Genomic DNA, 23,118 nt, shown 5'->3' with positions numbered 1-23,118 from the left:
TTCCCACCTGCCTGCAGGAAGCCTGTCTCTCAGTCACCAACCTTGCTGACCAGGGAGGTCCCTGCTCAACTGGGTGCTGTCCACCCTGACCACAGGGCAGCTTGTGCCTTCCCTTCTTGTTCTCCTAGCCAGTGGGATGAAAACTATTAGTCCCATTGTTCTTTTTACAACTTCTATTCTAAAACAAATGAATAAAAATATTCTACTCCTTTAAATCCACATCTTCCTGTGATGAAACCACCTCTCAGTTCTCTTTCACAAAAGAACTCTTGAAAAGAGCCTACACATGCTGTTTCTGCTTTCCCACATCCCATGTCTTCAACCCACTAATTTGGCTTCCATCCTTCACATCTATTAAAAATGACCACCATGTCCTTAGGTTGCTGAGACTTTTTTCTCCTCCTTACTCCTCTCCAAGATGGCTGCCCTTCCCTGAGCTTCTGGGCCCTGTCTCTCCCTAGTGGAACCTTCCTCCTATTCCTCTACTGCATCTCTGAATGTTGGAGTTCCTCAGGGTTTGATCCTCTCTTTGGTTTGATCTTCTCTTTTTCATCTATGATCCTGAATAACTTCTGCTAATTCTATGGCTTTAAAAACATTCTACATGTGGTAAACTCTGGAATTTGTACCTCCAGGCAATATCTTTCCCAGAATCAAGTATCTCTGACAAACATCCTGCAAGTACAGCATATTTGGCACTGCCACTTGGCTAAGGGGCATCCCTAATTCATGTCCAAAACTGTGCTCTTCTCATTTCCTCACACACTGCTCCCAATCTGTTCCTTCCTCATCTTCCCCATCTTGTCAGCACAGGGCATCACCATCCACATAGCTGATTAAGCCAGAAACCTGAGTAGCTTGGTTCTTCCTCTTCCCTCCTTCTATACAGTAGAGCTGATGGCTCCACCTCTAGGTATTTCCAGCCAGATCCGTGACTTTGCTTGGATTACTGTCATTACAGATTATTCCTGATCTGTCTCCTACAATTACACTCATTCCTTTTCAAATGATCCTGCACACAGCAGGTAGAGTGCTCTTTGCCAAACATACATCAGATCAGCCATTTCCCTCCTCCCTGCCTGAGCATTTCCAGTTTCTCCCATTGTGCTGAAACAAAGTCCAAAAGCCTGGCCATGGCTGACAAAGCCTTGCACCATCTGGTTTTCTGTTAATCTCTAGATTTCACCCTATCTTTTTTGTCCCCTGGAGTGTACCCTTTGCTCCAGCACATGGGTGCTCTTCCCACTGCTACAATGGATGAAGTGCTTTCCCACCTCTGGGCCTCAGTACTGCTGTTCCTACAGCCTGCAAGCCCAGGTACTCTGATCCCCAGAGGAGTATTTGATGAGCACCCTGTCTACTCTCACAGTACCCTCCAGTCTGCCTCCATAGAGAAGGAATGACATGAAGGGTCCTTTTTAAATCATGCTTAGGGTCGAAGCCAGGTGCTACTCACCTAGATCAATACAGAAAGGTGAGCTAGAAGGTATGCAAATTGGGGTCACTGTGCCCTCCCAGGGTGCTTCCAGTCAGTGACCTAGCATAGCAGGTCCAGTGCTGGCCTGTCCCTGCCCTCCCTGGAAATTTTTCTCCTGGGCAACTTCTGCTTGTGTGGGATCCCTGATCTGTCAGCAGCTCTCTCAGAACTGTGCCACAATCTTAGGCCTTTACTACCCAATGCTTCCTTGTCACCCTTGTCTCTTCACAGGTGACAGAACTGCATGGTGGTACGGAGGTTGCCCTAGCCTACTCCTGCTTTGTCCCTCTCCCTTTTTATAGGCATCTCACCTGTTACGCTTCTAATCCAGTTGTGTGTGGCATCAGTTCCTCAGGGTCCTCTTTGGAACCTTGAAATATTCATACTATAACTCTCATCAGATACAATGGATAAAACCATCTCTTTAGTTCCCATACCTCTTCCAGACTTGGTCGTCAAGTGGAAGAGATTAAAAACAAAAAAACAAAAAACCCACCTGTGTCCAGAGCCTTTGGTTTGCCACCTATGACCCAGACTTCATTAAACATTTGTCCCCACAGTAGTTAACAGAATGGGCAGCCATTGGCAAACACAGATTTTAGCATATTTCAGGGTTTCACAAAAATACAACCTTAAATTCATACTTGGGGTTCTATAAATCCTTTAGCAACCAGCCAGCAACTGCTAATATTCCTCTTGGTACCAGTGAGATAATTAATTTTGTGGACAACACCTGTTCTGTGCAGAGGGAGGTCTGCATTCTGATTTTAATTGTGCAGTGTAGCATTTCCTTCTCTTCTCCCATCAAAATCAATATGTATTTATTCCTACTCCACGAATACCAAAATCATCTATTTTGTCCACTGTTATACCCCACAGAAGGTATAAAATAATTTTGTGTTGAACAAATTGTGCTATACACAGGTGCTGTCAAATGATTTCATTTAAGCTTCAAAACATCCATGGGAGGTAGGTATTTTCATTATCCTGAAATTCAGAACAAGTGACTTTTCCAAGGTCACTTCGTGCTCTCCAATAATTCAGCCATCAAATATTAAAGAAGCATATCTGCTAGGGTCAAGACAAATAGGTTGCCTCATTTCAAATGAAACAAGCATGCCCCTAAACCACCAGAACTTTTTTACAGAATGTTGTTATACCTTCAAGAGCCTAGTAAAAGCTCAATAAAACAAATCTGATAGTAGTAGTAAGCCACAGGCAGAATTCCATTGTTTTAAAAGAAAAAAGAAAAGAACAAGGACCTTGGTGTTAAGACAGTACTGCAGGAAGGAGAACAACATTGACAATGTTCTGTTAAAGACGTAAGGAACACATTTTAATTAGACAAAAGGACAAAATAAAATGGGGCTGTGTCTTCTCAGAATGCAATAAAAGAAAATTTGTGTGTACAAGAAAGAGCGATGGGGGATCATAGTGTTAGGAGAGTTAAGCAAGCAGGGGATGCTTTCCCCAGGTTTGGTGCTCTCAACAGTTTTACATTTGGCCATTTAATTCATCTATCACATTCCTAAATTTGGTATTAAGTAAAAGAAAAAATATCCAATGTGGATTTTAGATGATCTATTACTGTGCCATTTGGCCACTTTAGCTGCAGATAAGGATGAACGCTCGAATTAAGAAATTTAACAACTAGCAGGGCTCTACCTAATCAGACGAGACCTTGGGCTACACTGCTTGGCAGAGTCCAGCAAGACCCTACTCTGTGGGGTTGCCTCTTTAGTTGTTGGGTGGGGAATGGGTGGCTGAAGGGTGTGCATGCTGGTGATATTCCTGGCAGGCTACAAGTATTTCAACATGGTCACTAGCAGAGGCCATGTAAGCTGTTACAACTTTAAATCAGCTCTAGATACAGGTCAGCTGGGTACGAATTTCAACCCTTTATGTGAAAATGTTTGACACTCAGCTTTTTCTTTATTTTAATTAAGATGAAACTAAATAGCCATCTTAGCATAAGAGAGACTAGCCTCTATATTTTGACATAAAGTTCACTTCACTGTCCTGGGGCATTAAAGTAATTTTATTTGAAACTCATTTTTTTTTTTCCCCCTTTTAATCTCTCTTTGCCATGGACTCTGAGGGTCATCGAAACAATCACAGAAAACATTTATTTTTAGGCCTATGGACTTTCAAGAACTAAACAAGAAAACATTAGCAAACCTCATTACATAATCATGCGATCAAATATGCCTTACGTAAATGAAGTGTTGAGCTGTGACATCAAGCTGCAGGCCTCCCTCACACAGGGAGCTTCTGCAGTACCAGTGGGCTGTGGCATCTCCTTCAAGTGGCATGCTCTATTATTAGAGCCTTTCATAACACAGCTCAATTAAATTCTGGTTTTATAGAGTTGGTGAGCTCTGTAGTTGGAGCTGCTGAGGTGTTCTAAATCACAGAGGCCCAGCTTGGTTCAAGAGCAGTGTTTGTCACTAGGATGACCACTGATCACAGGGTTGTTTTTTCCCTTTAGACAATACAGGCACTGGGTACCATGGCGCACACCTGCAATCCCAGCAACTTGGAAGGCTGAGACAGGAGGATTGAAAGTTCAAAGCCAGCCTCAGCAACTGCAAGGTGCTAAGCAACTCAGTGAGACACTGTCTCTAAATAAAGTATAAAATATGGTTGGGGATGCCATATGGCTCAGTGGTTGAGTGCGCCGGAGTTCAATCCCTGGTACAAAAAAAAAAAGACAATACAGGCAATATCTGAAAAAAAGGGGGAAGGAAAATAAGGGAAGCATTATTTTAAATCTGAAAAACAAATCCCAAATTAATCAACATATTAGCCAACAAACCAATCAAAACTAAAACAAAAGGAGATCCAGTTTTATGGTACGGATATAGAAAAGTAAGGAACTTAAACTAAAATATCTTGAACACTTTTACCTACCCAGACTAGATACCCAGCAATATATTTCTACCACCATTCTATCCAGGGAGGGCTGCCCTTGAAATGGCTAACAAAGACCTGCTTCATCTTCTGTCATGCAGCTACAGAGCTAAATTCTCATGATTCAATAAAGCAAGCAACTGTCCTCACTTTAGAGCTGAGGACAGTGAGGTTCAGGGACTTGAAGTTGCTATTACTCAAGGTCAGATTCTAAGTGGCAGTGATTATTTGAACTTAGGTTTACCTGGCTAGGAAAGTCTTTGCTATTTCCTCTACTGCAATGATTCTAAAATATTTTCTTCCTTCTATGACACATGTGCCATTTTACATGTTTGACACACAAACAGGAATATCTAGAGTCAGACATGACTCTTGACCAGCTGGCTGTAACTTGAGCTCTTCTCCTTTTTCTCAAAAAGTACCCTGAATTGCTATGGAATAATTTTCTTATGGGGAAAACCCTGAATCTATTCTCATTGCTAGCTGACACCTTGCTTTCCATAGCTGGAACCCACATACCAACACACTGCCTTGGAGAACCACCATATCTCATTTAACATAAAGGACTTCCACATCCTTAGGAAGAATGCTCCTCACAGTGCTGTGGGGTGTGAGAAAAGATGGATTTAGAGGTGAGGAAGCTAGGCCTCAGACACAACTGCAGTTTCTTGCTGCCTATCAAACAGGCTTTTTGAATGGCCCTCCACTACTTTTCATGCCAAACCTGGCTTTCTAACCTAGGTCAAAGGACGGCCAGTATGAAAGCTCTACGCATACTTCTCATCCAGAAGTTTTACTTCCAGGAATCTTTTCAAGAAAATAACCACTATTACTTTTTTTTTTTTTTTTTGACTTAAGAGAATAAGATGAACCTCAGGGCTTAAACTGTTGGTGGAAAAGGATATCATGAGGTCAATGGTATTTATTTCTCTATTCAAACCACAGTGAATAGCTCTGGGAAGTTCTGGTTTCAAGCTACTATTAAAGACCAGTATATCATATGTACATAGAAAAAATAATCATTTAGGGGAAAAAACACCAAAGGGCATAGGTTAAGATGTTATATTTAAATATGCATATGTCTAAATATTTTGCCAACATTTTGAATATTAATTAAGCTTACTGTGCTTAAAGAAGTGGGCTGGTCACACTATATTTTGAGTTCTGAGTCCTTCTGCCAGATGGCAGGCAGATGTGGTTGGTTATCAGTGCTGCAGCCCCCAGTTCAGAAGCCCTGATCCCACATATGTGACGCTACCTGCATTTGGAGGCATGGCTGGACATCCACTCCTCCTTCCTTGAAGCCATGCTCTCTCCACCTCAGCAAAGTGCTGGGATTGCTGAGCACTGTGGCTGAGAGTGCATTTAACCCATGCACAGCCACTATTCTGGCCCTTGGTTCCTACCCTGTTTTTGCCCAAACTCAACTCACATTTTCTCTTTGAACCTGTATCATTCTAGTCCTCTTCACTCCCGAATGCTCTTTCAGTTACTTCCTCACTCCTTTTCTACCCATCCCCTAAAAGTGAGAGCTTTCCAAAGTTTTAATCTTGGCTTGTTTGTTCTTTTGACTACATTTTGCCTTAAAGATGTCATCTGTTTCTAAAGTCTTCATCTTTATGCATATTTATGCAAACCTCTCTTCAGTCCTAAATTAAGTCCCAGTATCATGTTCAAACTACACGTTAAATGCTCAAAAAATAATGCCATGGGCTGACAATGTGGCTCAGTGGTACAGTGCTTGCCTAGCATGCACACGGCCCCTCCCAATATTGCCATGTACCCTTTACAAATGTAGTTTTTCAAGAGCTTACTGTGCCTTGCATTTTTTAAAATGATTTGCAGAATATTTTATATACAGTATGAAGCCTTATTATATTTGCTTTTATGGATTTATAAATATCTGTTTCTGTGAGCTGCTAAAAACTCTTTAAAAACAAATGGGAAAAAAGGTTCCCAGTTTTATGACCAAAAAAACAATGGTTTTCAAAATGAGACATGTGTATCCCAGGAGGCAATAGAAGATGATCTACTGGGATATAGAAATTATTACAATATTATTTCATACCATCCAGTGAATGCTCTATAATTACAACTGAAGCACACACACACAATTTAATTGGTAGTCTACAGTAAAAAAAAAAAAATTAATTGATGGAATTTTGTGGTTTAATTATGGAGTTTATTGACACGAAGAATGATCTTGATCTACATTATATTATTACAATACCACTTGCTAAGTGATAAGAAGCTGTTATAAACTAAATGTAACATCAAGGAGCTTTAAAAAATGTAGAACACAAATATCTAGTCAGAAGTATACCTCAAGTCCAAGAATGATAAAGATATCCTGACTCCTATTCTGATACAATATTCTTCCCATTTAAAATTTATAAGCATCAGAGAAAGATGAGAACAAAAAAAGATCAAGCAGTTTGTATGTTAAAATAAGTCCATATAAGAGTAATTCTTCTTAGTTGACAAAACTTGTTTAAAGTACAGAACTAACTATGGGTTTACAGGAACATGAATAACTTGATGTCAAAGGATTCCTTAAGGATCCCAAAGGAGAAGCGATCTCAGTGCCTATCTAGCTGACTTCCCAATGATTTTTAGAACTTAGGGAAGGGACACTCTTTGCTAAGAACTTAGGGAAGAGACACTTATTCCCTAAGGCAAGCCATTCCGATACTGGACAGATCTAGGCACTGTAACAGTATTTCTTACATTAAAGTGCCCCAGGAATAATAAAACAGCAATTTTCCAAGTGTCTCTCTTGTAAGCATAGTTTACTCTATTCACCATTCTTGACCTCTGCATGGAATCCTGCCAAGCAAAGTTTCACTGAAAAAAAAAAGAAATCCAAAATAAAGACCCCCAGCACTGAACAATTTTAGGAGAAAGCTATTTATCAAAGAATAAAGATGACTTTGTGTGATTAAGATATATGTTCTTCTAAACTAAGGTTACATTCCCATCTTTTAAAGCAAGAGAAGTTATGCTTGGCTCATATAGTAAGCCTGCAATAAACACATTGGTTCTTATGTGGAAAAAATGCCAAGACAGATTGCTGTCCATATTTTGGACTCATGCAATGCAATTTTCATAAACTTTAAATGGGTTTACATTTATTCCACTTCAACTACTTCTTGTTGGTTTTACTATGGCATTCCTGAAATCTTTGAGCTGTAATTATTTATTAGTTTTCTCTTCATACTTTGTGTCATCTACAAACTGATAACACACACACACACCCCACACATACACACACACACTTAAGCAGATAGGACAGACCTAAGTGGAACTCATCAAGTTAATACAAATCTACCAAACATCTCAGTACAGAAGTTTAAAAATGGTTTACAATAAAATATGTATTTACCTAGAGACCAAGAGCAAATTTATTCTGTACTTTTTTCAGTATTTTCTCTTGTGCTTTTAATAAACATGACACAAATTACTTATCTATTCTTCCGGATACCTTCCTATCTTTGGTGCAGACTTGATGTCAGATTCTCCAACTTGTATGGTGGTTTGAGTTGTAATTAATTTAAGGCCAAGTTAAAAACCTAATGAAATCACATCCTCTTAGTATTTCATCAAACTGGGTTTGTTTCATTTTTATGATGAGAGTTTTATAAAATACAAGGCAAATAAAAAGGTGTTACTGCCAGGCACTGAGCCAAGAGGGTCACGAGTAAAGTAAGGCACTAAGCAACTCAGTGAGACCCTGTCTCTAAATAAAATACAAAATAGGGCTGGGGGATGTGGCCTCAATGGTTGACGTCCCTGAGTTCAATCCTATGGTTAATACCAAAAGGAGTTACTATGTCAGTGCTACCTAACATTCATTATTTGTTAAGAACCTTCTAAAATTTAGTCTCTGAATACTATGAGGGTAGAGTTTGCTGTCTTGTTTCATCCTTACTTATCTATTCCCCACATTTAGAGCAACTTTTTAAAGTGCTGAGCTTCATGAAAAACATCACTATTTGAGTTAAGCCCTAAAGAATGGGCAGCATTTCTTTTTTTTAAAGAGACAGAGAGAGAGAGAGAGAGAATTGAGAGAGAATTTTTTAGAGAGAAAGAGAGAGAATTCTTTTAATATTTATTTTTTAGTTTTCGGCGGACACAACATCTTTGTTTGTATGTGGTGCTGAGGATCAAACCTGGGCTGCACGCATGCCAGGCGAGCGCGCTACCGCTTGAGCCACATCCCCAGCCCAAGAATGGGCAGCATTTCTATAGGAAGAAGTTGGACTGGGTGGTGAGAAAAGAATACACTTTAATCCTAAGGAAAAGCTTAAACAAAAATTAGAAAGGTATACATCATAAAGACACATACTAAATTTCAGTAGAAGAAGGAAAATGAAGACAAGGGGAAGAAAGCTAACAGTTACTGAGCACCAATGACTGCATAGGCTCTTCTGCTCATTTCACTTATTAAGTTATTAGAAGACTTGGAGGCAGGTATTTGTTTCTACATTTTAAAAGGTGAATAAAGAAACTGCAGAAAGGTGAGGTAAACTGTTCAAGCTCACCTAGGAAGAGGCAGAACCAGATTTGAACTTGGATGTTTTCTAGTGTTCTCAATGGATCACTCAATCACAGCTTTAAATTCTCGTTTTACAATCTTCCACCCTACTTCAGTGAGGAACACTGTTCCTACCAGAAATATTTATGCCTCTTCAAAACAAAGCTTAAATACATTTATTTTGTTACTATGGAAACTCATATACATAAATATGAAATCATAGAACCTAACAAAAAGATTAGAAATAAGATCTAGAAACCCCAAAGTTATTTTCTTATTGTAACTTGCTAAATTAACAATGTAATTAAAATTACTTTTCCTGTTTCTTCCCAGTAGGCAGGTATCAATGAAAATTTTATTAGTCTTAAATAAAAATTATGCCTTAAATCTGAATGGCAGTTTTATACTTCAGTCACCTGGCAGTTAAGATTTCCAGCAAGCAGAGCAGACAGAACCTACAATTCTGTACTTTGTGTAAAATGGGTTATGGGATTTCATAACCCTGGTTATTTAATGTTCCCTAGCAACATTCAGTTCTTGTTAGTTTGTTGTGAATAACAGATTGGGTAGTTAGAAGACCCCAACGAATAAGTGAGCAATTTAAAATGGACAATTCACAAAATAGGAACTATATCTGGCTAACAGGTATAATAAAAATGGTTGGAAAAAAGTCTATCGCTTCATAACCTATGTTTCATAAGGTAGCCACAAATATTCTACTCACACAAAGTTTATAGCATAAAGAAAACTCCACTTGCTATAATGTTAAACAAGAGTAAAGTACAAAGACAAAATATGCAAAAATGATTACAACATTTGTAAGTATGCCTTAACTTTAAAAGTATCTATGCACACATGTGTGGACCCATGTGAGACAGAGATATTCTACTATTCCAAAAGGCTTTATACTTAAGAATTTAAAAAATTCTACCTTACTACATTCTCCAAATTTCTAAAAAAAAAAAATGAAATGTATTTCAAAATGTATTACTTTTATATTGAAGTAGATAATTCTTGCCTGTTAATCTATATTCATAATTACATTAAAAATAAAATTAAATTCTGAACACTATATTCTGTTAATAAACAAGGAAAGGTATGGAAGAATGTAAAAAGATCCCTATTAAAGCAGTACCAACAGTTTTCCACTGATAAATCTAACATACTTGCATCAAACCATTCTCCTATACCCACAACTTGAATGGGTTCCCAGTGTCAAGAGTAATTTGAACAATTTACTGTAGTGTGCACACATTGCACAATCTGGTCCCATTCTCATAATTTCTCCCTACTCTCATCCATGGGCTCAAAGGATTTCATTCACAAGACTTAAGCTCTGACTGGCCCACTCACTTTCTCTCAAAGAAACATTATGTATTTGCCCAAGCTTTTGCTCACTCAGCCACCCACACCCTGCTTTTCCTACCCCCCCCCGCCCCCCCTGTCCATCTTCCCAGGCAGACACTGACTTCTTTAACTCACAAGCCATCTCCCCCAGTATCTACTGTCCCTCCTCCATATTCCTATAGATGCTATCAGTTACAGAAGACACCAAGCACCTAACCATCTAGCCTAAAATTATACAAAAATAAATATATGCATTATCTCCAAAAGGTATTTTAATTTCTAAAGATTAAGAACTTTTACTATTTCTTTATACAATACATTTGCTTCTATAAAGCTTTATAACTCAGAAAGCAACTTCACATATATTATTTATAACTATATTTAGTGACTTAAAAAGGCTTCAGTAATGTATATAGAAAACTCAAAGAACTTATCACTCAAAAAATCTGTGATAAGGATATTCTTCCAATCATCTTCAAATATTACCTAATGATAGAAAAATGATCAACATTTCATAATTAAAACAAACAAAACACCAAAAGATCATTTCACACTTAGCACCCAGATCTGGGTTTCTAAATATCATTCTCCAATCAAAAACTCAAGTTTTCTTAGAGAAATGGCTCATTCTAAGGTTGGGAAAGTACTAGATGAGCCTGAAGCATCTTATACTTTTAATACTTAAGGACATTCTTGAAACCAAAAAACAAAACCACCACCACCACACCAAAAAGATGAAGCATATCAAAAGAAACAGAAGCCAACTGAAAAAGCTCCCCAAACCCAAAGCTTAAAAAATGTGAATAACAAAATAAATATGAATTACTCATTGAATTATGAGTCCATAAATATAAATAAGTGCCTTAACAAGTAAATGTGGAAAATAAACAAATATAGAATTCTATAAGACCTTTAGGATTGGGAATGTAGCTCAGTGGTAGAGTACTTACCTAACAAGAACATGGCCCTGGGTTTGATCCCCATCTTTCTCTCCCACATACAGAAATGTCAGATCAGGACTCCAAATAATAAACACACACGCACGCACATTACCCCTCCAACAGGTGAGAACTAAATCCCCATTCCCTTTCAGGAAGGGCTGGACTTCCCAAAAGTTGTCCATGGAAAGGAAAACATAATAAGTTCCCAATAGAGAAACCTGGCGGACACTACTTTAATCAAGTAATGAAGGGTAACATCACCTTTGCTAACACTGTATATCTAAGATGATGTGATGAGAAGGGCACTGTACCTCTGTGCCTTCTTTCCAATAATCTGTTATCCCAGGGAAACGAAGAGGCAAATGTCAGGCAAATCCAAAATGAGGAACCCTCTACATCATAGTTAACCCATGTAGAAAATTGTCAATGTCATGAAACCCCAGGGGAGACAGAAACTGTCACAGATCAGAGACTAAGGAGAAAAGACAAACCAAGAGCAATAGGGTGCCCTGAATTGAATCCTGGAACAGAAAAAGGTCAATAACACAAAAACCGGTTAAAAGAAACATACCAATGCTGTTTTCTTAGTTTTGACAAACATACCACAGTAATGTTATTATATTAGGGGAAACTAAAATTGGGTGAGCGGTGTACGAGAATGCTCTCGTACTACAATTTTTCTGTAAGTCTAAATTATCCCCAAACTAGGTATTTTTTCAAAAAAAAAAAAAAAAAAAAAAGTTGAAGAGATCCAGATTTAAAAAATACATGTCTTCTATGTCAAAAATAAGACTTGACATAATTTTCAAAACCATTAGTTCAAAGGTCATCTAAATTACAGCTGATTTCTCTGCAAAAGTGTCCTGCATCAACAAGCAGTATTCTCAGCCCAAAAGGCCACTGTCTGTAACTCTTCCTGGCAAAAGGATTATGAGGGAACAATAGTCTGAACTTGGTACAAACTATAATATAAAGTTTATATGAATACCTCTGAAAAAAGGTATTTCAAATTTTCATAATCTAATTCATTTTACGAGATACTGAAGTCTCAATATGATTATTTATTTATTTTTAAAGTAGCGTATTAATAAACAAAGCTTGCCATGTTCCCATTTAATGAGTAAAAAATTCTGGTAAAGAGCTTAAAAAAGATTCTATATCTGAAAAAAATACCTCAGTTGTTTGATACATGTGACCCAGAAACTGGCTGACATTGGAAATATGATGGTGTCCTTCCCGGTAATTAGGATTTTAATAAAGTAGAATCCAAAATGCAAGTCCCATTTGAAATTTATAATACAGAAGTAGTGATAAAGTGCGATACTTATTTGGTCTACAAAAACTAAGCCATTAAAGATAATGATGCTATGTACGTAAAAATGACTAAAGAGTAGTATGATTTTAATATAATTCATACTGAAAACATACCCATATGAATACAAATAATAAATGACTGAAATCTGTCTCTGCAGATACAAAATTTTAAATTTGGAATCATACTATTACACTCTATGCAAAGAATTGAAACTAAAGACTGGTGGTTTTAAAAAAAAAAAAAAGTAATTCAGTAAACAACTTACCAAAAGAACATTTAAAATGAAAAAGACATTTTCAGTTTAACATGGTAATACACAATTAATGACAGGATGAACTTTTCTTAATAAAACATCTATTCTTTCAAATAGATGTTTTATCAAATCTGCACAATGAATGGTCTTATATTTTTAAAATTTCTATGAAAATTAAGCTACTTTGAACTATTTCAGAGTGCAAAGTCACAGTAAACACAACCCCCTAGTGTTGATCTTTATTACCATACACTCTTAAACAAACCCCCAAACTAGAAATCTAGTACAAATCATTTCAGACTGAGTGGTTTAAATATAACATTTCAATTATAGTTTGGAGTGTGATTGATCACGTATTAGGGAACAGTCCTTTACACCAGCCACATTATTATTTGGTACTAGGAATTGAACCCAGGAGCACTTAACCACTTAGCCACATACCCACATCCCTTTTTTGAGACATGGTCTCACTAAGCTGCTTAGGGCCTAAGTTGTTTTGAACTTGCAATCTCTTGCCTCAGCCTCCAAAGTCCCTGGAATTATAGGCCAAGTATGTTCCAAGTATTACAAGAATGAAAAATAAGGAATGGGGGGGGGGGGGAGTAATGTTTGTAAATTTTACCTTATTCATGCTGCATCTCAGGTTTGAATTATGATGTGATTATTATCTATGTAGTGTCTTTAATACAAAACCAAAAGTATTATCTTAAAATGGAAATCAAGGTCATCAAGGACTTATCCATCTAGTTCAATTAATTGATCTAAGTATTTTTTGTTTTGTATTATCTTTATGTTAACAGTAATTACGTCCCCCTTCCAACAACTCACTTATTCTAACTTGCAAGGTTTCAGAATGATAAACTCTTTCTGTTCATTCTTAAGTATTCTACAGACCCCAAATACACAAAAGAATGTAAGAAAAACAATGAAAAATGAAAGACATCTCTTGTCGTTCTTAGAACTCAAGCTACACTCAAGAGACAATTCTTCTAAGTTTAGAAAGGAAGAAAAAAAAGAGGCAATATCAAAACCTCTTAAAATGTTAAAAGAAATTAGACTAGTTTAGTTTTCTTTAATATCTTCTTTAATAAGACATTACAGCACACAACTGAGGCCCCAGTGTGTCAATTAAACATGGGGATATCCATTTGAAGAGAATGGAAACAAGTTTAATCTTAACCCCGTTTCTTTTGGCAACTAATGTAAATACAGAATGGCAATTCTCTCAGTGTATTTTATCAAGTCTTTGAAGACACCATAACAGTTTTTAAATAAACTTTGCTGTTATCTGTTAAAGAATCTTCAAATTAAATAAACAAAGATATTTAAGACTTGGAATTTTTTTTCTTATAGCAGATTTAACCAAAAACACAAAAAGGGGATTGTATTAATAATCCCCATATTGAGAATTAATGTCTTATATAAGATCAATCCGACTATTTCCCTATCACTGAGATAGAGAGTTAAATATGGTGTCTTCAGCTGCTTATAAAAAAAAAGGGTTAAATACAAGAACAAAAAATTTTATTCTGAATTACAGTCAGTAAAACAAATGAAAAAAAATTTAAACCAAAATTTGTGAATGGGTTTTAAATGATTTGTTACTAAAAATAAACACACATATGCTCAAAGCACTTTCAAAAACTTATAAATTGTAATTTAACCAGAACTTCTACAATAACCACCACAAGAAATTAGGTAGAACTAATGTTCTGGCAATTGACATATTAGGAAACAACATTAAGTCTGAAACTTAGGAAATTAAATACATGAAACAAAAGAACTGTATTTTAAAAATAAGGGTCTAAGAATAGGAGTTGCTAAGAAACTATCAGCACTGGAGCTTTTCCTTGCAAACATCTTATTTTAAACTTACAGTGAAGACAAACAAGGTGGGCAGAGTATGTGGAGCTACAAAACAAATGCAGCAATGAGTTACAGCAGAAGGAGGGAATGCATTTTGTAATCCACAGGATCAGATATGCGGCTCTAAGCAGTTAGCAGTAAATATTTTAGTGTTCTTCCTATTATGTTAATTTTAAAATTTAAACTGAGTTACAGCAGTTTCATTTGTACAAGTTAATAGTCAACAAAAGCAAATTAAAAGAACACTAAAGTTGAGTTTTCCTTAACTGGGTAGCATTTACTTTATCCAACTGAACAAAAGCACCTCCCATCCTTAATCCCCAAGATTGAGCATACTGGTTGATTTTAATACTTTTCTAGTTTGAATGGAAGTCATACTATAATACATGGTCTGATTTTAGGAACAACCAGAATGCTAATTCCTAAATTCAACGTTTCAATAGAGAGGATTCTGGGAATTAACCAATCACAAATAATTCCAATTCCTGTTAATGCAAAAATTCATTCATAAAATTGGCCAAATAATTAATAACTTCCTAAAACTCCTTCAAAAATTATGCTTCAATTTCAAATTAAAGAGCTTGAACAATTTGCAAATAAATCCACTATAATTTATAAAAAAATCTTTTTACCAGTTCACATTTGTTCCATCATATTTTCTATTAAACAATAGGACTAATGATTATTTTTGTTTTGACATATACTTCAGAAACTTATTTTTTAGAAGGGCTCACTGATAATCCAATTGTTTTTACAAATGTATTAGTTTTCTACAGGGTACCCCTGACTGGTAGCTATACCCAATCAATTCATACAGGAAATTTAAATTTGTCAATTCTAAACATGTGAAATGATCATTGGGGGCATGATACTTAACTACAATATTCTAAGGCAGCAGATAAAGTCATTCTTTACCTAAATCATCAGCTGCCAACAAAATTACATGCACAATTTAAATGAATGAGTCTGCTTTAGTTTAAGGAACCTGCACTGAGCTGAGAAAGGGAGATAAAAGTTGCGTTTGTAATTCTAGCTGCTGAATTCATTAGATTTTTATAAGGCAAATAAGGAAAGTTAGAACAGAATCTGTAGAACCATTTATCCTGTGATGTTGTAAAATCAAAGTACTACTTTATTAGATGAGTTATTTTACACAATATGAACATCAATATAATTACAATTATAAAAAAATTTTTATAACAAGGATGGACTGATTTTCAGATTTCCAAATCAGAGTCAACTGTACATTTACACAGAATTGTCTTTGCATGAAGCCCAAAAGGGAACAGCATAAAAATGAGTGTTTCTGTAGCCCCTTTATTTTTGCTGATCAACAGTTTGTTAGAAAAGCAGCTGCAGGTTTGTTACCTAAGGTCTGAGACAGTAGAAGAGTCAAAGGTGTCATGAATTCACCTATAAAACATAAGGAAAATTTCAGTGAACATACCCATTGTACAAATCCAAGTTAATAATGCATTTCAAATGTCTAAAATGAAAGCCCACACACACCATTTAGGGGTAAAAAATCCAAGCACATAAAAAGTGTAAACTGATTATTTTCAAAAAAGGTTTTAGTGTATGCCTACATTTTATACTATATTTAATATTTAGAAGCTCTGCTAAGCACTATTAAATAAAAATAACTGTAAAAATGTGCTCAGGAAATTGGTTTGCATCATTTTTGGGAGGAAGGCCCTTAAAAACCTTAGAAATAACTATTTTCTTGCAGCTGATAAGTCTTTCATTCTTGAGCTAGAGATGGCCAATATTCACTCATTCCCCCACCCCCGACCCCATTTTGGTACAGTAGTAAAAACTTGGGATGTTTCAAAGGAAGTGATCTGAGGAAAAAAACTTTTGATAATTATAAAACATTCTAGTAAACTATAAGTACAATTGTTAGGTTCTAGTAACGAAGTTAAACATTAAAAAGAAGTAGTAATAAAGACTCAGAAATCAGAAATTAACCTCACACTTAAAGAAGTTAGTTTTGCTCTTGTATTTAAGTCTGACATTGACAGACAAAAAAAAAAAGGTCAATTACCTGTAAACAACTTTATGCCTGAACATCGGCCAATTCTGGAGGAAGTGGAGTCTTAGGATGCTTGCTTTCAAAGTGCTGCTTGAAGGTCTTAGGGTCTGGCATTTGTGTCTAATTTAAAAATTATACAAAAAAGAAGAAATGGACTTCATGTATGAAATAAAAAACATGTTACCTTTTAAAACCCTGAACTTGTTTATAATAGACAATTATCACAAATTGCCTTTAAGCTACAACAACTTAGCAGCTAGCATATGAAGAGGAACCTTGCCCCCCCCCCAAAAAAACCCTCATTCTTACATTTAACAAAAAAGGGGAAAGTCACATAGAAAAGTATTTGTTTATCTCATTAATAGCAAACAACAGGTAATGTTTACTGACATCTTATTGCGTCAAATATTTTACCTTAATTTTTCACAAACTTCCACAGTAATCTCTAGCTTCTACTATCATTCTTGTTCTACATGCTAAGGAAACTAAACCCCAGAATTTACTTTGCCTAAGACCTGTTTTTAACCCAATGCTAGGCATTTCAGCTCTCAAATAACACACTACATAACAATGAATTCCTTTGGCAAAGACCTTAATTCATTTACTCTTTAATATGCTCAAATATATAAAACATAAAATAAAAGGTTTTGAGTTTTTAAATATGTGAACTAATTCTTGTACTTTTAGGTCAAGGTATTTCTTCATCATTAACCTAGTAAAATTTATTTTCACCCTCTTTTCAAACAGAATCAGAAGCTGCTCAATTCCATCATTTTGAGTGTATCAAAGCTCAATGTGAACAAGGTATTTAATGTAATAGGTTCCCTCTAAATTTTTTTCCCCTGGGGAGAGGGAAGGTTACCAGGGATTGAACTCAAGAGATACTTAACCCCTGAGCCATGCCCCCAGCCCTTTGTTTTTATTTTGAGACAGTGTCTTGCTGAGTTCTTGAGCTGGCTTTGAACTTGTGATCTTCCTGCCTCAATCTCCTAAGCCCGGTAGGATTACAGACAAGCTCTGCTATGCCCTGCTACTAATAAGAATTCTTGTGTAGTTAAAAACTTCTTTTTTATTTGTTATAACTCAAATAGATGACAAACTTCAGTCCAGGAATCATGTCTTATCAAGATCCTTTGCCATGGGCTAGGGTTGTGGCTCAGTGGTAGAGTGCTTGCCTCACACATGAGGCCCTGGGTTGGATCTTCAGCACCACATAAAAATAAATAACGGTATTGTGTCCATCTACAATAATAATAATAGTAAAAAGAAAAAAACAACAACAAAAAATCTTTGCCGTCCATACCATCAATTCCACTCAGGTAAGGGGGCTGGAGAGCTAGGTGTGTGATTATGTTAGGATTGTTATGTGGGCTAAACGTGTGACTGTATGTCTGACACACGGTAAGCACGCCACAGATGCTGTTTGTTGCTCAATTCTTTAAATTTATAAAAACAAATTAATTCTAATAATAGCCTTCAACATGAATACATTCTATATGGTTTTACTATACACTCTAACTCTGGATTTTAGTGAAAGAAAACAAATTAAAAGACATATTCATAATCAGAAGTATTTTTACTAGCATAGTAACAAAGTTTAGTCAAATCTATATCAAGAATGTAGACCTAAGTTTCTTACAAAGTTCAAGGTATATTACATTCCCTCATAAAAACATCTTTATCCTACATAAAGAAAAAGTCTTGTTTCATTCTTTGTTCCTCAGATCATAGAAATCTGCATCTGGCCAAAGAAGCCATGCACAAAGCTTTGTAAATGGGTACATGAAGACAAATTCCTAAAACAACCAGCTGTCAAATCTACTATTTCAAACAAACCATCTATTTTGCTAGCGTTACAAAATATTAACCTATACAAATCAATTTACAATGAAAGAATTGTCCACCAAGCAACGTTTTTCAAGCCCTCTTACCCTACAGACAGTGCAGGTATATATTAAGGCAGCTTTGGCAGCAGCCTTTTGGTCGTGTCCTTGTTTCTTCTTTTGTCCAGCCTGCTTTTTGGCATTTTTTTGCTGAGACTGAATCTTCTGCTGTCCACGAGCCATATCTAAAAACAGAAGTTAAGGCATTAGAGTGACTTAATTATTCTAATATTGAGTAATCTAAATAACCATCTCAGAGTTAAAGCCTTAAATTTTATAGAAACTTTAGGCAATCAAAATGTATGGGTTTTAAACTCTCACAGACAATGCTACTGGATTATAAACTGGTAGAATCAACCACTGAGGAGGAAATAAAACTGGTTGGCAGTTGTCTATGACCTCTGTTGGTATATATTCAACAAAAATAAAAATATATACACACAAGATAAATACAAGAAAGTTCAGAAAACCTGTTTCAAAACTAGGAACAATCCAACTGCTCAACAACTGTAAAATGGATACATCAATGTGCACACAAACACAATACATACAATGAAATACTAAGCAGCATTCTAAAATAATTATTGTTTCAAGTGACACCAAGTTTGTATCTGAATGTTAAATAAATCAGTTACAAAGAATATACATTATATAAAATTCAAAAGAGGCAAAGGAGGCTGGGGTATGAAGCTGTGCTTGAGCATCAACCTAACCGGTGCTAGGTCCTGGGTTCCAAACCTAGCACTGTGGGGGCCAGAGCAACGCTCTAAAGTGAAAGAGGTGACATTGGGGTTTATGGAGCAATGATTTGGGAAGAGAGGACAAGAGAGGAAATTATGGGGTGCTAAAAATGTTCTGTATCTTGAACGAGGTAATGGTTACACAGTATGTTTATTTGTAAAAATTCATTGAGCTATATACCTAATTTTTTTAACTTTTTTTTTTTTCCTATACTGTAAGGAATTATTGCTAGGAGCGCTTTAACCTCACTGGATGTAAGTTTATATTTTATTTTGAGATAGGGCCCCACTAAGTTACCCAGGGTGGTCTGGAACTTGAGATCCTCCTGTCTCAGCCTTCCACATCACTGGAATTATAAGAATGTGCCAGTGTGCCCAGCAATTATAATCATTTAAGTCAGGAATGGTTCCCCTTGGTTCTGAGCTATATACCTAAGATTGTTCACTTTATATAATCTTCAAAAGCTTTCCCCAAAAGTTTAGCTTCCCCCTAACATTTATTTGGTTACTTTGCAAAGTAACTTTCCCTTTCTGGTATTTACAGTTGTGACTTGCAATTCTTAACCGTTTAAGACAAGTAAGAGCTATTAACTAGTCCTTCTAAAGGAGATTATGCCACCAAAGGGGAATTATTCTCTTAAATACTTAGGTTTCATGAAATTACTGTGCCATTCTAATTTTTTCTAAATGGTCATTATGAGATTTAATTAGTTCCCAGTTGAGAGAATGAACCTAATTTAAGGGTAGGGACACCCTTACAAAGTTGAAAGGTACCACTTTTTTTGTTATTGGTGGTCAAAAGTGAACATATGTGAGTTAATTAAAAATAATTGTCATTGAGAAAAGTTACTTTTACTTTCTCATTAAAATTAAAGACTTCTATTAAACAAGTTAAAAATGTTCAAGAGTGCTGGTTTTTCTGATGGGAACCCTAATTAGATAATGATTGTAAAGTCTAAGCATTTCATAAAAACAACTAACTCCCCGTCCCACCTCCAAAAAAGGGGATGTGGGGACACAATAAGTAAATACACTGATGGACAAGCTCCCACTAGCATTGTGAATTTAAAGTCATAATTTCAGAAGAGGATCAATGGTTTTCTTTTTTTCTTCTTCAAAGCCAGCTGAAGATCTTACCAATTATAAAAATGTTTAGTATGCCAGCTTAATACCAGAACCCAATTCCTACCAAATAATGGTGGCTACTACCAGCTGTTAGTTCCTACAACTATGCTTCAATTTTTTATTAAACCTTATTAATTTTAAGCCAAATGCATCATTTTTTTCAAAAGAATACTTAAAGTATATTCGGATGAGAGCAGTCAGGTGTTCAATATTTATGTACACCAATGTTTTGTAACATTCTCAATGTCTTAGTATCAGAACCTATGTTAGAATACTCCAGTTATCTCTTTTATCTTAATCTTAACTCTTAAACATAATGTATTTTATGTATGTTAATACACTGCTTTTGTGGATAAAATTGTTTTAAACAATTCTTAACAATTAAAATCCTAATCGTTAACACTGAAGAAAAATCTTACACAATGGCAGACCACTAATTCCATAAGTTTCCTTGCTATCTAGAAGCTATTAACTATTTTGATGACATGTTCATGCAGTGATCTGTACAATATCATAAGATGAACAAAATAAAAATTATATGACAGATTAACCCATTTTTCATTGCCACCTAGCAACAGTAACAAAAAGTCATAAGAACTTTAAAAAAAGGGAGTTGTCCTTTGTTCTTATTTTTGAGACAGAAAACTAGGCAAAAGAAATTTTATCAAACAGGCTAACAGCATGGGGTAGGCCCCTAACTTCTGACAGCACACTGCATTGATTTCCTTTCTGAAAGCCAAAATGCAAACGAACAAACCACCTGCTTTTGGACAGCTCAACTTAAGATTTGTTCTCAAACCAATCGAATTTTCTGCAAAATCGTATGCATAACTTCTCCCTGATTAAATATGACAAATGGAAGGGCAAGAAATCGTTTACAAATAACCTAAAAGCTGGTTTTTAATGTAACTCTTATTTAGTGTGCTTTTCCGAGGGGACTGCAAAAAGGGAAGTGTAGAACGGACGAGTTCTTTTAAAATGAGGAGCTTTCGCAGGAGGCAACAAGTAAGCCCTGTTCCAAAGATCCTTTTAAAAGCAAACCAAGAATTAAGAAAAAGATTCTGGATTCAGGAAGTAGGCTGATTATCCGTAACCATCTGAAAGGAAGAAGCCCAGGCAGTAGTGTTCAACATCCTGACCCTAGCTTTTTAAACTACAACCATCTGGGGAGAAGGGCGGGAGAAATCACTAGAGTAAGGGCGCCTTCACTCAACACTCCAATAACCCAGCTGCAGCCTGCAGCACCTTTCCCAGGTCTTCTCCCGCCTCAGTGAGCCCCCTCCTCCTTCCAGCCACCAAAGACCACATAACCCTCACCTACCCGCCAGTCCTCAAGGACCCTGGCCCGAGATTTGTCAGCTGGAGGCCTTGGTTGTACGAAACCCGGCCCCTTGGGTCGCCGAGAGCCCGGCCTCGAGATACCGACCAGCTGCTGTCGCCAGCGGGTAAAGTTACCGCTGCTCCCGCGGCCGGCCTGCGACCCGGCCACCTGCAGGGCCTGGCAGGCACCCGAGCTTCCCTTCCTTTCCGGGGCCCGCGCCGGGACGGGCCCCGCCGCCTCCCGGGAGGCCGGCGCCCCCGCGCCCCACGCGCCCCACGGTCCCAGCCGCCCCTCGCCGGCTTCCCCCACCCTGATTCCCGGGCGTCCTGCGGCGTCAGCGCCGCCCCTGCCGCCGCTCACCCGGGCCGGGACAGTCTTGCGTCGGAGAGACCGCGCAGCGCGAGAGGGCCGGGGAAAGTCGCGGAGGGAAGGAAGGGGGAGCGCACCCAGCACCGCTTCGGCCTCCTCCACCCGCCAAAGAGGGGAAAGAGGAGAGCCGGGAACACAACAGCCCGCGCCTCGCACACCCGCCGCCGCGCGCGCCCGAAGCCGCCTGAGCCTTAGGCAGGCCACTCGGCCTCGTGCCCGCGCACGCCGCGCCGCGCTCCCAGTCACCCCAGCGCCGCCAGCGCCTTGCGGCCCCGCCCCCTCGCCTTCCTGCGGCGGCCTCCCGCTCCACCCCTCTCGCACGCCTGCACCCTTCCGGTCGCGAGGGCCAATGGCAGCGCGCCCCTATTACATAAGCGAGAGGGGCGGGGCCTCGCGGAAGGGAACTGCAGGGGATGTCGCCCGCTGTCCCTAGGCGCTCCTCCCTTCCCGCGTGCTCTTTCTGGGCGGCTTCTACTCCTGGCCCTGGCAGCCACGTGATTTCGGTCCTGTCCGGGGACGAGGCCGCAGCGTGTTTCGCAAGTCTCCCACCCGCTCACTCACTCGGCCAGCAGCCCGGCCTCGGCCCCCGCGTCCCTTCTCATGCGCCTTCCCGTCTGGCGTGCCCGACTCGGTTGCACCCTCCCGTGCACCAGCTGAGGTGCCTGGCCGGGGCGGGCCCCGCAGAAGAGCGCCGGGGCCGCGCGGCATAGGGCACCCACCCGGACACCCTCCACCCGCGGCCCCCGTCTTTCGTAAGGCCGGGGCCGGACGGCCTTTTACGGGGACGCGCCGCCTTTGTTCTCTCACCAGTCGCCTTTTACCTCATTCCCACGGAAACCCCCAGTATTTTTACCAACCTGGGGCTTTTAGTGAGTTCGAGATTTAAGACTGACAGCCGCGTTAAAAATTGCTAGCCAGGCCTCCTTGGCCGATTTAGACTGATTCCTAAAATTTACTGAGTAGCTAATTTGGAGTTGGAGGAGAGTAGAGAGGAAAGTTTACCTG

General features: G+C 38.1%; 1 protein-coding gene across 2 annotated transcripts; it reads right to left on the bottom strand.

Moving 5' to 3' along the window:
* Positions 1-15,749: 15,749 nt before the first annotated feature.
* Positions 15,750-22,322, bottom strand: Znf706 (zinc finger protein 706). Of its 2 annotated transcripts, none has more exons than XM_027948882.2 (4): positions 22,105-22,322; positions 18,607-18,743; positions 16,688-16,795; positions 15,750-16,056 (listed from the first exon to the last, which is right to left on the bottom strand). In XM_027948882.2, the coding sequence occupies exons 2-3, from the start codon at positions 18,739-18,741 to the stop codon at positions 16,700-16,702; spliced, it is 231 nt and encodes a 76-aa protein (XP_027804683.1). In that variant the 5' UTR covers positions 18,742-18,743; positions 22,105-22,322; the 3' UTR covers positions 15,750-16,056; positions 16,688-16,699. The 2 variants fall into 2 exon arrangements, with proteins under 2 accessions (XP_027804683.1, XP_071458307.1); XM_071602206.1 differs by lacking the exon at positions 22,105-22,322 and adding an exon at positions 21,745-21,840.
* Positions 22,323-23,118: the final 796 nt, after the last annotated feature.

The sequence above is a fragment of the Marmota flaviventris genome, chromosome 15 (assembly GCF_047511675.1).
Source record: "Marmota flaviventris isolate mMarFla1 chromosome 15, mMarFla1.hap1, whole genome shotgun sequence".
Taxonomy (NCBI): domain Eukaryota; kingdom Metazoa; phylum Chordata; class Mammalia; order Rodentia; family Sciuridae; genus Marmota; species Marmota flaviventris.
This window is presented reverse-complemented; position numbering and strand designations above follow the sequence as displayed.

Coding starts and splice junctions, on each gene's coding strand:
- Znf706 (XM_027948882.2), bottom strand. CDS start 18,741: ATGGCTCGTGGACAGCAGAAGATTCAGTCTCAGCAAAAAAATGCCAAA. Junction 16,796..18,606: donor ATACCTGCACTGTCTGTAGG/GTAAGAGGGCTT, acceptor TTTTTAAATTAG/ACACAAATGCCAGACCCTAA.